Here is a 12,876-nt window from a genome sequence, read left to right as displayed (position 1 = left end):
AACCGAAATCAGACCATAATACGATGACTATTAAAATATATACGATAACCACGAATGTATTCACCGGCAAAGAATAATGTATTTAACATTCATCCAAGTGACAAAAAAGAACAATACAAGATGATCAAAACATTTGACCCACAAATATAGAAATCTTGTTCCCTACAACCTCTCTCCTGTTACAACTTCCAAACTCGAGCTTTTAGACTATGTGAAATGTCGGTTTTGTCCCTCTTTACAAGCTCAGATTCTATTTCTATGTACAATGTAGTAGCATACAAGTATGATAGAAGACGAGTCGATCATATGACTAATGTTCGGTTGTTGAGAATCTTGTATTTGGACTTCTGTCATAACAAATAATCATAGGATGAACAGTGGAATATGTGTTTTATGTTTTCTTTTTTAATATTATATCGCGATTCCAGCTTCTTTAAACGCGGCTGTCATTGTACTCGATGCTTCTTCAAGTGTTCGTCTTTTTTGAATAGTATTAAACGTTTCGATTACGTCACCTTCCTCCCATTCATCAAAGTCATCAACACCGATTCCACATTCTAGTCCCGCGTTAACCTGTTCAACGAAAGAAAGATATTAATTACTTATAAACCTCACAAATTCCTTTTTTTAAAGAAAAAAGTGTAAATTATCAATATCATAGTTTCATAAAGGAGTAACTTTACACTAAACTTTCATTTGGTGTCTCGATCCTAATTATTTTTTAAAAAAAATTGAAAAAAAAATTAATATTTAGTCAAACAAATGAAACATATATGAAACTAGGTTACCATTTAATGATTATTTTTTTTCCAATTTGACTTTAATTTAACAATCATAAAACTTGGTTGTTATTATTTAATGATTTTTTTCCGCTATTGCGTCCTATAAAAAAATAAGTTTAATTTGCTACACTTGTTTGTAAAAAAAATAAAAAAAACTAACATTTATAATAAAAATTAAATACTATTGTGACACCTAATGAAAGTTGAGGGACTTTACAGGGACGAATACACTGACTTTAGTGAAACGCTTGGGAAACTTGGTTACTGTTAGGTGAAGTTTACTTAAAAAAATTAAAAAAGATTAGTATAAAGTGTTTGTGGGTCGGTCCACACTGGTCAAACCCGTGTGACCTGACCCGTGGATGTAAGAAAATGTTGTGAACTTAGCATACCTCTTTCACATCTTCCTTGATCCGTCTCAAAGAATCAAGAACGCCTACAAAAACCTTCTTTCCTTTCCTCAAAACCCTAACTCCACAATCTTTAGTTACTTTTCCCTCGGTCACCATGCATCCAGCAATCCGTCCACTTCCGCTGCTAAACACCGCCCGAACTTCTGCAAAACCGATTGGCACTTGATCCTGCATGATACCAAGATATTTTTTCATTTTCCTTTTTTAGTTTCAAACCACAAAACAAACCCACCATAATATAAAGACGTATGATAACCCTATAAGGGTAAAAGGGTAAATTTTAATCTAAACGAGTCAAAAGGGTTGATATTAATCTAACCTCAACAGGGTCTAGTAGACCCTCCATCGTGGCCCGCACATCATCTAGAAGATCATATATAACTTTATAAATCCGTATTTCAACGCCCTTATTATCAGCATAGGTTTTAACAGAACCAGGTGCTTTCACATTAAACCCGAAAATAACAGCTTTACTCGCAACCGCCAGGTCAACATCACTAGTGCTGATATCACCAGTTGCTTGTAAAATAAACTTCAAAGTGACATTATCTTGTGGGAGCTTCTGTAAAGCTTGTTTCACAGCTTCAATTGATCCCTAGTCATGATTAAGATAGTTTTAGATGTGGTGGTTAACGCATAATTACGTATAAAAGATAACTTTGTGTGTGTACCTGAAGGTCGACTTTCATAATAATGTTGAGTTGGTGTAAATCTAAGCCAGAATTCTTGCCCGTTGTGACAGCAGAAGCGAAGGACGAGAGCGTAATTCTACCGTCTCCAGCTTTGGCTAGTATGCGTTCGTCTCGTAATGATATCGCGCGTTCCTCTGCCCTCTCTCGTGCAATATCGAGCGAGTCCACTACCTCAAATTCATCACCCGCAATTGGGACGTTATTTAATCCAATCACCTGCAATGTCAAGTTGGTCAATATGATTCGATTTAAAACAAATCTTTTAGAAAGGTCGAATGGGTTCTGATCGGAACAGTTCGTTTTCCAGCAGGTCAAACGTGTTTGAGTTGAAACAGGACAAACGGAATTGGGTTGAATTTTACCTGTACTGGTATTGATGGTCCAGCTTTATCAACTCGTTTTCCAGCATCATCAAATAAAGCTCGGACCTGAAAGTGTTGAATAAATAAACTTTTTAAGCCATCAGATAAGACGAATCTAATCAAAGTACAAATGTTTTACATTCAAGATTCATAAAAGTTTCAATCTTGGTTAACTATTTAATGCTTTTTACCAACCTTTCCAAAGGCTTCACCACAGACAACCACATCTCCTTTTTTAAGTGTACCATTTTGCACAATAAAAGTAGCTACAGGTCCTTTTGCCTTATCAAGACCCGCTTCAATTACGGTACCCTTCGCGTTTCTATCAGGATTCGCCTTCAAGTCTTGCAGCTAATAAGAAAAAAAAGAGCACACAATTAAATCTCAAAATAACTTTTAAATGAAATTAAATAAAATTAAACATAAATTCCTTAACAGCTACTAAAACTTGAGCATACCGCGTTGTTGATTTGTACAGATTGTACCTAATACAATTAAAGCTGTACATAGCTCAAGAACCAAGATTCAGTACCTTCCTTGAATAAAATATTAGACCCACTAGAAGGAAGCGGGCAAAATGGGTTGCCACTTGGCAGTCACCCAAAGTGTAGTTTTAATGCATAAAGCCTTCTGAATCATTTTATTTAAAAAAACTAGATTACCATATAAATCATTTATTTTTTGAAATAATTCATGCACGACACAATTATATATTCAACACGATTAGAAAGTTTGAACAGTATGTATTTCTGGACAGCTATGTAGCCACACACGCGCGCGTACACACACAAGGTAGGTAAGTTTACCTCAGCAACAAGCATGGTGGTTTCTAACAAATCATCAACATTCAGGCCAGTAAGAGCACTGATCTGTAATAAAAAGTTTATTTTTATTGACAACGATACGAATCATGTAAAAGATATTAATATTATAATAAAAAAAATAAGGTCTCTTGTCCTGTACCTGAACCATAGGTACATCACCACCCCAATCTTCCGGTTGACAACCGTTTGAAGAAAGCTCCTGCATAACTTGCATTACTCTATCTGCTGCTCCCTCCTTATCTATCTACAAATATATAAAAAGTAATAATATGTAAAAACTAGTAAAATATGTAACCCAATTGGAAACGGGAATTTGATTACATTTATTATACCTTATTAATAGCAACTATTATTGGCACACCAGCTGATCTGGCATGGGCTATGGCCTCAGTCGTTTGAGGACGTATCCCATCATCTGCAGCCACTACAATAATTGCAATATCTGTAACTCTAGCTCCACGGGCTCTCATTGCACCAAAAGCCTGCAAAAATTTTGTTTAGTCTCTAATTGGTAGACTTGTAAACGAATCGAATAAGCACTAACAGGGCGTGTTCGTGTTTTAACCGAGCAAATGATCGAACACAAAGAATTAGACTAACGGGGTTTTCTTGTTCGTGGTCGTCAGTTAAGAAACTAAGTGTATATGTGTATGCTCGTTAACAATATAAACGAATGGACGAATGGTTTACGAACGTGAATGAACAAGCATAACTGAACATTGATGAACAAACATAACCGAGCGAAAGCAGTTAAAAGTAGTATGGAGAACAATGTGTTCAGCCTAAAAGGTTATTAAAACTAGACTAAAGTGTATTGGGTCTAAAAAATTTAAATGAATATATTATGGAACAAACATAAAGTAATGAACATAAATGAATGCAAACAAACGAACGTAAACGAATTTAAATGAATGAGTGCAAACGAACGTTCAGGGACATAAATGAAAGAACGGGACACGTGTTCATGTTTGTTCATTTAGGTAAAAAAAACTTTTGTTCATGTTTGTTTGCATAACGAACTCCCCGCCAAACGGTTCATTAAACGCAGTTTGTTTATCTTACCAATTAATATATAATAAGAATCTAATAGAATTACCTCATGTCCAGGAGTGTCAAGAAAAACGCACGGTCGCATTGTACCATCAATCGGCACTTCAACCTTATACGCGCCAATTCCTTGCGTGATCCCACCAGCTTCAGAAGCTGCCACCTGTCAAATGTCATGTTTTTCATTATCCAGTAAAAAAATTAACTTTAAACTACATCAAGAAATAACTTTTAATCATAGAGAATGCCAACCTTGCTTTTCCTGATATAATCCAAAAGTGTCGTCTGTAAGATACAAATACCAAAAAACATTATTAGCAAAACTAATCTTTGAGCAAACTTTAATCACTAACTTTTTTTAAAAAAAAGCTTACTTTTCCATGATCAACATGGCCCATAATAGTAAGAACAGGGGGGCGATCTTGTAAATTATCAAGATCATCTTCATCTAAAATTTCTTTCTTTTTCGCCATTTCCTCTATTTTAGCGGGACCCACATCAATAACCTCCACATCATACTCCCTACAAACCATCTTCACCATTTCTTTATCCAACTTTTGCACCCCATCAGGCTTAATACCCTTTGCATAAAGAAGACCAAGAATCTCACCTTCACTAGTCGCCAAATTATACGCCAACTCATCAATTAACATACCCTCTTCATCAACTTCCATGAGCTCAACCTTAACGGGCTCAGCCTCACGGGCTAACCGCATTCTAACCGCTTTCCTACTCGCTTTACTCCACTTTCTTCCCTTTTTCGCACCTGGGATCGCAACGTTTAACTCTGATGTTTCATCATCATGAATCTCGTCGTCTTTGACTTTTGGCCTACGAGCTGCTGCACCAGTTTTCTTTCTGAAATCTTCCTTAAATTTCCCGGGAGCCGGTGCCTTTCCTGGCTTAGGTGGCGCCAAAACCGCTTGAGCTACCAACGGGTCAACCGCTGGTCTTTTGGATGCAAATTTGTCAATCAAGATCGGCCCGCTTTTCTCTTTCGGTTTTAAACCAGAATCACTTTCATCAGTAACCGCAGGCTTTGGTGCAGCCCCTAAATCTTTCAAAATCGGTCCTCTTTTTACAGGTGGAGTTGCAGATGGTTTTGACTGTAGTTGTGGCTGAACTCTTTGCGGTGGCTGAGGCGGCCTTAGTTGACCAACCGGTTGACTTTCCACATTCTCGGTCACCTCCAACTTCGACTTCTCATTCGGGACATTCTCAATCTTCGTACCTTCTTTCACAACCTTTTCAACAGTCGCAATCGGGTTCCCTTTACGCCACACGCTTTTAAGCGTTTTAGCTTTCCCACTAACCGCTGAACTAGCCCGATTCCCATTGTTCGTGTTTGTTGCCGACGATGCCAACGAAGGCTGTTTATTTGGGATTACCATATTCTTCTTTGCTTCCAACTTCTCAGCTTTCTCCAATACATCATCCAACGACTCAATAACCTTCTTCCTCTCTTCTTGCTCACCCACCTTTGACGGTTCCACCTTACTTTCCGGTGGCTTCAAAACGGGCCGTCTAGCTGGCTTAAGCAACAAATCAGAATCATCCTCATTCCCACTTTTACCAGCGGCATTAAGCGACACCGAACTATTACTAGTCCCTTGATCAGCTATAAAATTAGTCGCCACCGAATATTTACAAACGGAAACATACCGCCATCTTTTCCCAACCAAAAGACTATGAAAAGCACACGAACCACTACTCGGGATATAAACTCGTCTAATCGATAACCGGGTACCTTCTGTTTGACCCAAACTTACTAAAGAAGCAAAAGAAGCCATAACTGGTGAATTTCAGTCTAAAATTAGTTTCTTGCTCACTGAGGCATTTTATCAAACACCTGGTGTGCAATAACTTAATTCACCACAAATGGGATAACTGATAACCTAAAGAATGAAATACCCAAAATTTAAAACAAGATAATAATATTAATTTGGTAGTAATTAAAGATAAAGTTTTTACCTTTGGATAATTGGGGGTTTTGAGTGTTCTTGATTGGATATAGTTTGCAGAGGTGTGTGTGTAGGTGTGTATAACTACTGTGTGGTTTGTAGATAATTGGATGAAAGCAAGAGTGAAGGGGTGTGTGTGTATGTGTTTGTGTGTGTGGCTAATTGTATGCCTCTCATGAAGTGATACTATCCCATGATAAGGTTCAAGATTTCTTTTGTTGTCATCCCACCACAAATACAAATACAAATTTCTTTCTATAAATATATAATAATATTAGATTAGAGATACCGGTACTTGTCTTAATATACTTTCTTTTTTTAGTTATACTTAACATAACTTAAAAAAAAATTTAATTTTTAATATCAAGAAGTTTTGATAACATAGGTAATAACCGGGTTTCCGTCCTGTTGTGGTTACGTCAGAGAGTTATGCTCTTATGGTAGCACAACGGTTGTCAAGTGGCAGTCGACGGTATGGTTTACTGGGGGAATACCCAAGCCAAATTTTGATATCTAACGTGGGCCCAGTTAAGACAACATAGTCTGCCCAGAGTAAGGTAACGGAACTCTCTAATTTGAGGAGTACGTAGCCTAAATAACACAAGAGAATCGTCGTTTTAAAAAAATAACAAATAAAACCTTTCTTTTGCTTAACCGTGCAAAGGAGGTAAATTCATGAGACCCGTTAATATCATGTTAACCAATGAAGGTGCGTTAAGTATTTTTGTTAAATGTACTTTGATATTTAATAATCTATTAGGGTTATTAAAAGAATTAGTTTAATCTATTTTGGTCAAAGTTGTTAGCTTTTAAATATGTATTAATATATGTATATTGGTACAAGTTGTTAAAAAAATTAGTTTAAATATGTTGCTTTTAAAGAATTAGTTGTTGCTTTTATATTAAACTATATTAGTATGTATTTTCATGGAAATATTTCTTGAAGCTTATTAAGATATAGCTTCCATAACACATACTCATAAAATGGTTTATGCAGGAGCGAAGCTCTTTGACCACCCACGGTCAATGTCATTTTCTTCGTTAATAGGATAAAATGCTTAACAGTAAAATATTTATTTTTATAAATATTTTAGGTCTCTGCAATTCTTCTTCTAGGTATTCACTTTTAGGGATGAGATCGGTATCGTACCGGTACTGATACCAAAATATTATGTTTGGTACTGGTATTGAAGGTAAAATTTGAGATATAGTGATAAACCGGTACGGAAACTCAAAATTTTAGAACCTATTCGGTACCGAAGGTACCAAATCTGTACCGATATCGAATTTTCTTATCTCTACTCATCCTTCCTCTTGCATTATCATGAATATTTTAGTTCTTTGTTGGTTAAAAAATTATTTTGTTTTATTTTATTGTAAGAACAATTGTTTGAATAAATGAAGATAATTAGATATATAGATGTCATATTGTTTTATCCGACCCGACCGAATCACTGACATGAACCGAATCGTTGACCCGAAAATTTTTGGATCCGTGACTTCGGTCACCCCCGTGACTAAGCCCAAGCTTCGCCACTGGGTTTGTGTATGTTTGTTGTAATAGGCGAGAATAAGTGACGGATCCTAAAGTATTATCAGGGTACCATGTTTCGATTTTCACATGTCATGGTTTTATATATCGACCCAGGTTATGAAAGTTCACTAGAATTAAGTAACAATGTATTCTTTATGATCAAACAAACAATGTTTTAAGTCACTCATACTACGAGTTAAGATAAACAATGTTTTGGTTCAACTCATACGCGGCTCAAAAAATATCATAAAATGTGTTCTCTCTCTCACAACCCTTTTTTTGGGTGTTTTTTTTTTTCATAAAAATGTCCATCCTTCTATCTCTTCCACATCATCCCTTCTCTGCTCAAAAATGTCCCGAACGTGTAAACCTTGCCTACTTTTTTGGCTTATTGTGTCATTGTCAGAAAATAAGTATTGTCTTATACATATATAATACATAAAAAATTTAATTTATCAGTGTCATTTAATGCCCATACGACAATAATTAATAAATTAAAACAAAAAGTTTGCAACAATAAGAAAAAAAAAATCTTTTATTCCTTAAAAAAGGACATTATTAATGTACCACTTTTATAACATTTTATTTTATTAACACAGTGTTAGTGGAATCCCCAATATTTGTAACTCGAACTTCGTTGTCATACAATCAACAATTTCCATCTACGTTTATCATCATATACCATAGCTGGCTGCTTATAGCCAAGTGTACAAAGTACAAACTACACAAAATTCTATTATGAACTGAAGTTGTTAAACAACCTCCGAACTATGAAAAATCACTTACTAATCTTTCTATTTTAGGTAAGCTATTTTTTTTTAATAGTATTTGGAACTACCCTCAATACCTGAGTGAATTTTCCTGAGACGAGATATCAACCGTTTATACTGATTTTAACACTTCAAACCGAAATCACTACTTTTCGGTGCAAACTTTAGCAAGCTTTATGCCTTTACCTAGCATGGAATGGTCCACTACTTTTTGGAGATATCACTTTTCCCTATTAATTAATTACGTGGTACAGTTATTTTGATAGGGTACCGATATCATCCTTATATCAAACCGCAATTATTTTGGTCTCGTATAGGGATTTTAACAATTCGACTTACAGTGTTTTTATCTTAATTATAAAAAAAGTTTAAATGATAAAAGTATGAATTTTATTTTTTAAAAATTGATGTGTCAGTTTCCACACGTTTTGGAAGGTGACCCCCCTGGCTTCGTGTGAAAGTGACGTGGTGCCTACGTACCAGTTTCCAAACCTCATGAAACACGCCGCCACACTCTATGGTCTTAGAGATGTTTAGGGAATAATTAGAAAAAAAAATGATGTGACGTTGATGTAGAGAAGAGAGAGTTCGACGAATGTAAGGGAGTGTAAATTGTAGACTCTCCATCCGTAAGACTGAATGTTTACAATAATAAAACTCTTCAAATTAAAAATATCAATATATTACATTAATTACAACAAAGTATATCAAACCACACAACAATTATAACATCAACAAACAAAATAACAATGCATGAGAAAACACCCAACAATTATATGATCAATAAAATGTATCATATCGATCCGAATCGAATATGAAAAGTAACACAAATGTAAAAATAGTATAATCAAAGGCCCTTCTACAGGCTAGATCAACGAAAGCGACGAACTTTTCCTTTGATCTAGCCGCAAATGTCCATTGTCTACTTCTTGGACGGTGGTGGAGCAAAGAAAGGAATGTTTGGAAGAGATGTCGGAATGTTTGGAATACTAGGCATAGAAGGCAAAGGAGGCAAGGATACTTTGGGCAAATTAGGGATTGTGGGGATTGTTGGTATCGTCGGTATGGTTGGGATACTGGGAAACTGCGGTTTTGGGAGTGTGGGTAAGGTAGGTATTTGCGGTTGGATTGCGGGAATAGTTGGTATTTGTGGTTGTGGTAATGTTGGTGTAGCTTGTAGTAAATTGCGCGAAGCGTAACACATCTCATTGGTTGTGATGGAGAATAACGCAAGGGCGAAAACGTAAATGTAGCATGTGGAAGCCATTGTAGCTAGGATGAGTGCAAAGGATATTGATTCTTGAAGTTTATCAAATTGTGAGTAAGAATGCAGAATGGAGTACATATATATATAGATCTGAATGCATGCACTCATTGATAAATCTCATAAATAAATAATATATAATATATAATATAAGAATATAATAAAAGGTCAAATATGTTGTTAAGACTTGCTTTTGAGTAGTTAAACAACCTCCAAATAACAATAACTTGTTATTGACATATTCTAATTTAGGTAAGCTATTTTGCACAAAGTTTTCTCTAAAGAAATTATGATAAACAATATAAATAAGGATTCATTTATGATACAAAAATAAAATATCAACGTCATTGCCTTTAAATCAAACTATATTAACATGTAGTTTCATAGAAAAACATTTCAATGAAGCCAATTAATGTAGCTTCCCAAACACATATTGAAATTGGTCATGCCTAGGGGTGTAAACAAGCAATTGAGCCGAGTTAAACGAGCCCAATCTCGAGTCTAAAAGTAAGCTCGTTTAATAAACGAGCTTGAGCCCTAGCTTCACTCATCAAGCTCGAGCCGGCTCGTGAGCCAAAACGAGCTTGTCATTTATTTAATAATAATTATTATTATAGTATAATTATTAATAATATATATGATGTTATGAGAAAATAACTAAATAATATATATTATGTCATCTATAAAGTTATAATTGAAAAAATGTATATAAATAACTATAATATATAAAAGTTAACTAATATATAGTAAACGAGTTGAGCTTGAGCTTGAAAATCTACTCACGAGCCGAGCTCAGCTCGTTTAGTTACAAAGCCGAGCTCAAGCCTAGTCGAGCTTGGGCTCGAGCTCGGCTCGTTTGCATCACTATTTATGCCTGTTTGTAGTCATGGACGACATAAAATTTACCAGTGTCATCATTTTTTAGTGTTTGGAGGATATTTACTGGGCGGGTCATGAAAATTAACCAAAGTTTCAATAAAAATGTATACGTTAGGTCCAACATATACACAACCGCAATCACATAAACAATTTTTCGATTCAACTCATACTAAAAGTCTTAAAAACTTGTAAATCCCCTACTTCTCTCTTTCTTTTAAGCTTATTGTGTCATTATTTAAAAATATACAGTTACACATGTCAGATACATATGTAACACAAAAATTGTTATCGGTACCAAGTGACGCCTATCCTCACTCCTCATAGTCTACATCTGCCCGAGCGACAATAATTAACATAAACTTAGATTAATAATCTGCAATACTCTTAACCAAAACAAAAAGGATGCTATAGCATATAAACGAGTAATCGACACTAACGCACCACTTTTGTAAAATTTTATCATATCAACACAAAATACTAGTGGAAAAACCAATATCTGTAACATTTTTAATAACAATGAACAGTATTCATCTACATTTATCATTACAGACTATAGTTTGTTGCTCCATATTTATAGCCTGAATATGGTATATATAATGAGTAAAAAACGCCTGTGAGTCCAATCAGTTCACATGTAAAGTACTAAGCAATAAGTATGTTACTTACGTGAACAGTTGAGGTCGGTTGCGTGAGAACTGAGGACGCTTCATTGGTGATAGTATCAGATTTCTCAAGGGCATAGATTGGTTGCTTGCTCCACCACCACCGCCGGCACCAATGCCGCCAAACATGTGACGACCGACTGGTCTTCTGTTTTCAACTGGAATCGTTGAATGTTTAACCCATGGGCTGGCAGTAATGTCAAACGGTCCTGAGTTTGAACTGTTTTGTCTTGTTTGTGGCCATATGTCTTCCCGAGGTCCTGGAGTGTCGGGAGTGGAAACCGACGAATCTGCATAGTATAATTAACCAGCATTTCTTGGGCAATATTGACATCATGTTCATAAGTAAATGAAATCTTAACATATCTTAAAACCAGTAATTAGATAGTAAAGGTGGCAATCATGATTCATTTCAACCCAAGCTCATTTTGGTCATAACCTGTTTTGACGCGAACCAAATTCATACTTAGGGGTGTAAACGAGCTGAGTGGAACCCAAGCCCGGCTCTCTTAACCTACAAGAGCTTGAGCTCGAGTTTGGCTCGTTTGAAGCTCTATTTATAAAGCTCGAGCTCGGTTCGTTTAACATTTATTAATAAATTTGTGCATTTTAACTATTTTTTGTATACATATTAATAACTGTATATATATTATACAACATAGGATATATTATTAAACTACTTTTATCACAATTTCATATATATATAATAATAATGATATAACGAATAGGCTTGCGATCCAGCTCGGGCTCGATAAGCGAAGCTCGGGCTCGTTTATCAAACAAGGTTATTTTTAGGCTCGAGCACGTTTAAGCTCAGCTCGATTTGAGCTTGTAGCGAAGAGATCTCGAGTAGCTCATGAGCAGCTTGGCTCGTTTATGCCCCTATTGATACTTTTTTTAATATGGCCCGTTTTGACTCATTACACGACCTGCCCGTTTTCCGGGCTTATTACATATGATTATTTTCTAATAAAACAAAATAAGGTTACCTTTTCTCATGGGATCTCCGTTATTCATCATGTTAGCTGGACTATCAAACAGATCATGATCATTCCTTGAAAAGAAGTTGTTTGCAGGTTGAATGGCTGATCTTTTGACCGATTCAAGCTCACTTCTCAACTGGTCAAACATCTCATCGAGTTTTCTCTTTTGCCTACGAAACATAATGTAAGTACACAACTTCAATTATTGCAGTTTCAAATTCAGGTGGAAATTACAAACTGCTGACCTGGATTTCTCAGAAAACTTTTCTTGAAGCTCCTGTTTATCTTTTAACAGATTCTCATTTTCTTGTTCCAAAATCTGACATCTTTTGGCCATTTTCTGATATGCTGTATGCAGCTGCTCCATCTTTTCTGTAACTTTCTCTTGCATTGCTTCACATTTTTGTCTGCACTGTGCTACTATTCTGTTCATCTTGTATTGCATTTCAAGTTCTTTTTGACCAATGTAGAACATGATGGTTTTATATCAACTCTTCATTACTAGATATGTGTCAAAGAAACAATATACGAAGCAGATACTGAAATACATAATCTATTGAAGTTAATAGGATACAGATTTGTGGAGATATGCCAGCCATAGCCATCTGCATTGATGTTATAAATCTTTACAGTAAACTATTATAAATATTTACAGAAAAGTGTTATAAACGTATGTACTTACATTTACCCATTCTTCATTCGG

General features: G+C 35.5%; 2 protein-coding genes across 2 annotated transcripts; both read right to left on the bottom strand.

Moving 5' to 3' along the window:
• Nucleotides 1-38: 38 nt before the first annotated feature.
• On the bottom strand, nucleotides 39-6,270 carry LOC143610274 (translation initiation factor IF-2, chloroplastic-like). Its single transcript, XM_077084798.1, has 12 exons — nucleotides 4,495-6,270; nucleotides 4,373-4,405; nucleotides 4,170-4,283; nucleotides 3,406-3,555; nucleotides 3,213-3,317; nucleotides 3,056-3,118; nucleotides 2,445-2,600; nucleotides 2,250-2,315; nucleotides 1,867-2,103; nucleotides 1,515-1,790; nucleotides 1,175-1,363; nucleotides 39-573 (listed from the first exon to the last, which is right to left on the bottom strand). The coding sequence occupies exons 1-12, from the start codon at nucleotides 5,908-5,910 to the stop codon at nucleotides 412-414; spliced, it is 2,967 nt and encodes a 988-aa protein (XP_076940913.1). The 5' UTR covers nucleotides 5,911-6,270; the 3' UTR covers nucleotides 39-411.
• Nucleotides 6,271-11,031: 4,761 nt separating this feature from the next.
• Nucleotides 11,032-12,648, bottom strand: LOC143610269 (E3 ubiquitin-protein ligase CCNB1IP1 homolog). The gene is made up of 4 exons (XM_077084796.1): nucleotides 12,419-12,648; nucleotides 12,180-12,343; nucleotides 11,195-11,480; nucleotides 11,032-11,106 (listed from the first exon to the last, which is right to left on the bottom strand). The coding sequence occupies exons 1-4, from the start codon at nucleotides 12,646-12,648 to the stop codon at nucleotides 11,100-11,102; spliced, it is 687 nt and encodes a 228-aa protein (XP_076940911.1). The 3' UTR covers nucleotides 11,032-11,099.
• Nucleotides 12,649-12,876: the final 228 nt, after the last annotated feature.

This window comes from Bidens hawaiensis, unplaced genomic scaffold (genome assembly GCF_021521415.1).
Source record: "Bidens hawaiensis isolate Kalapana, Puna unplaced genomic scaffold, B.hawaiensis_p1.1 tig00025567_1, whole genome shotgun sequence".
Taxonomy (NCBI): domain Eukaryota; kingdom Viridiplantae; phylum Streptophyta; class Magnoliopsida; order Asterales; family Asteraceae; genus Bidens; species Bidens hawaiensis.
The sequence above is the reverse complement of the archived record's forward strand: the minus strand, read 5'-3'. Positions and strand labels throughout refer to the sequence as shown.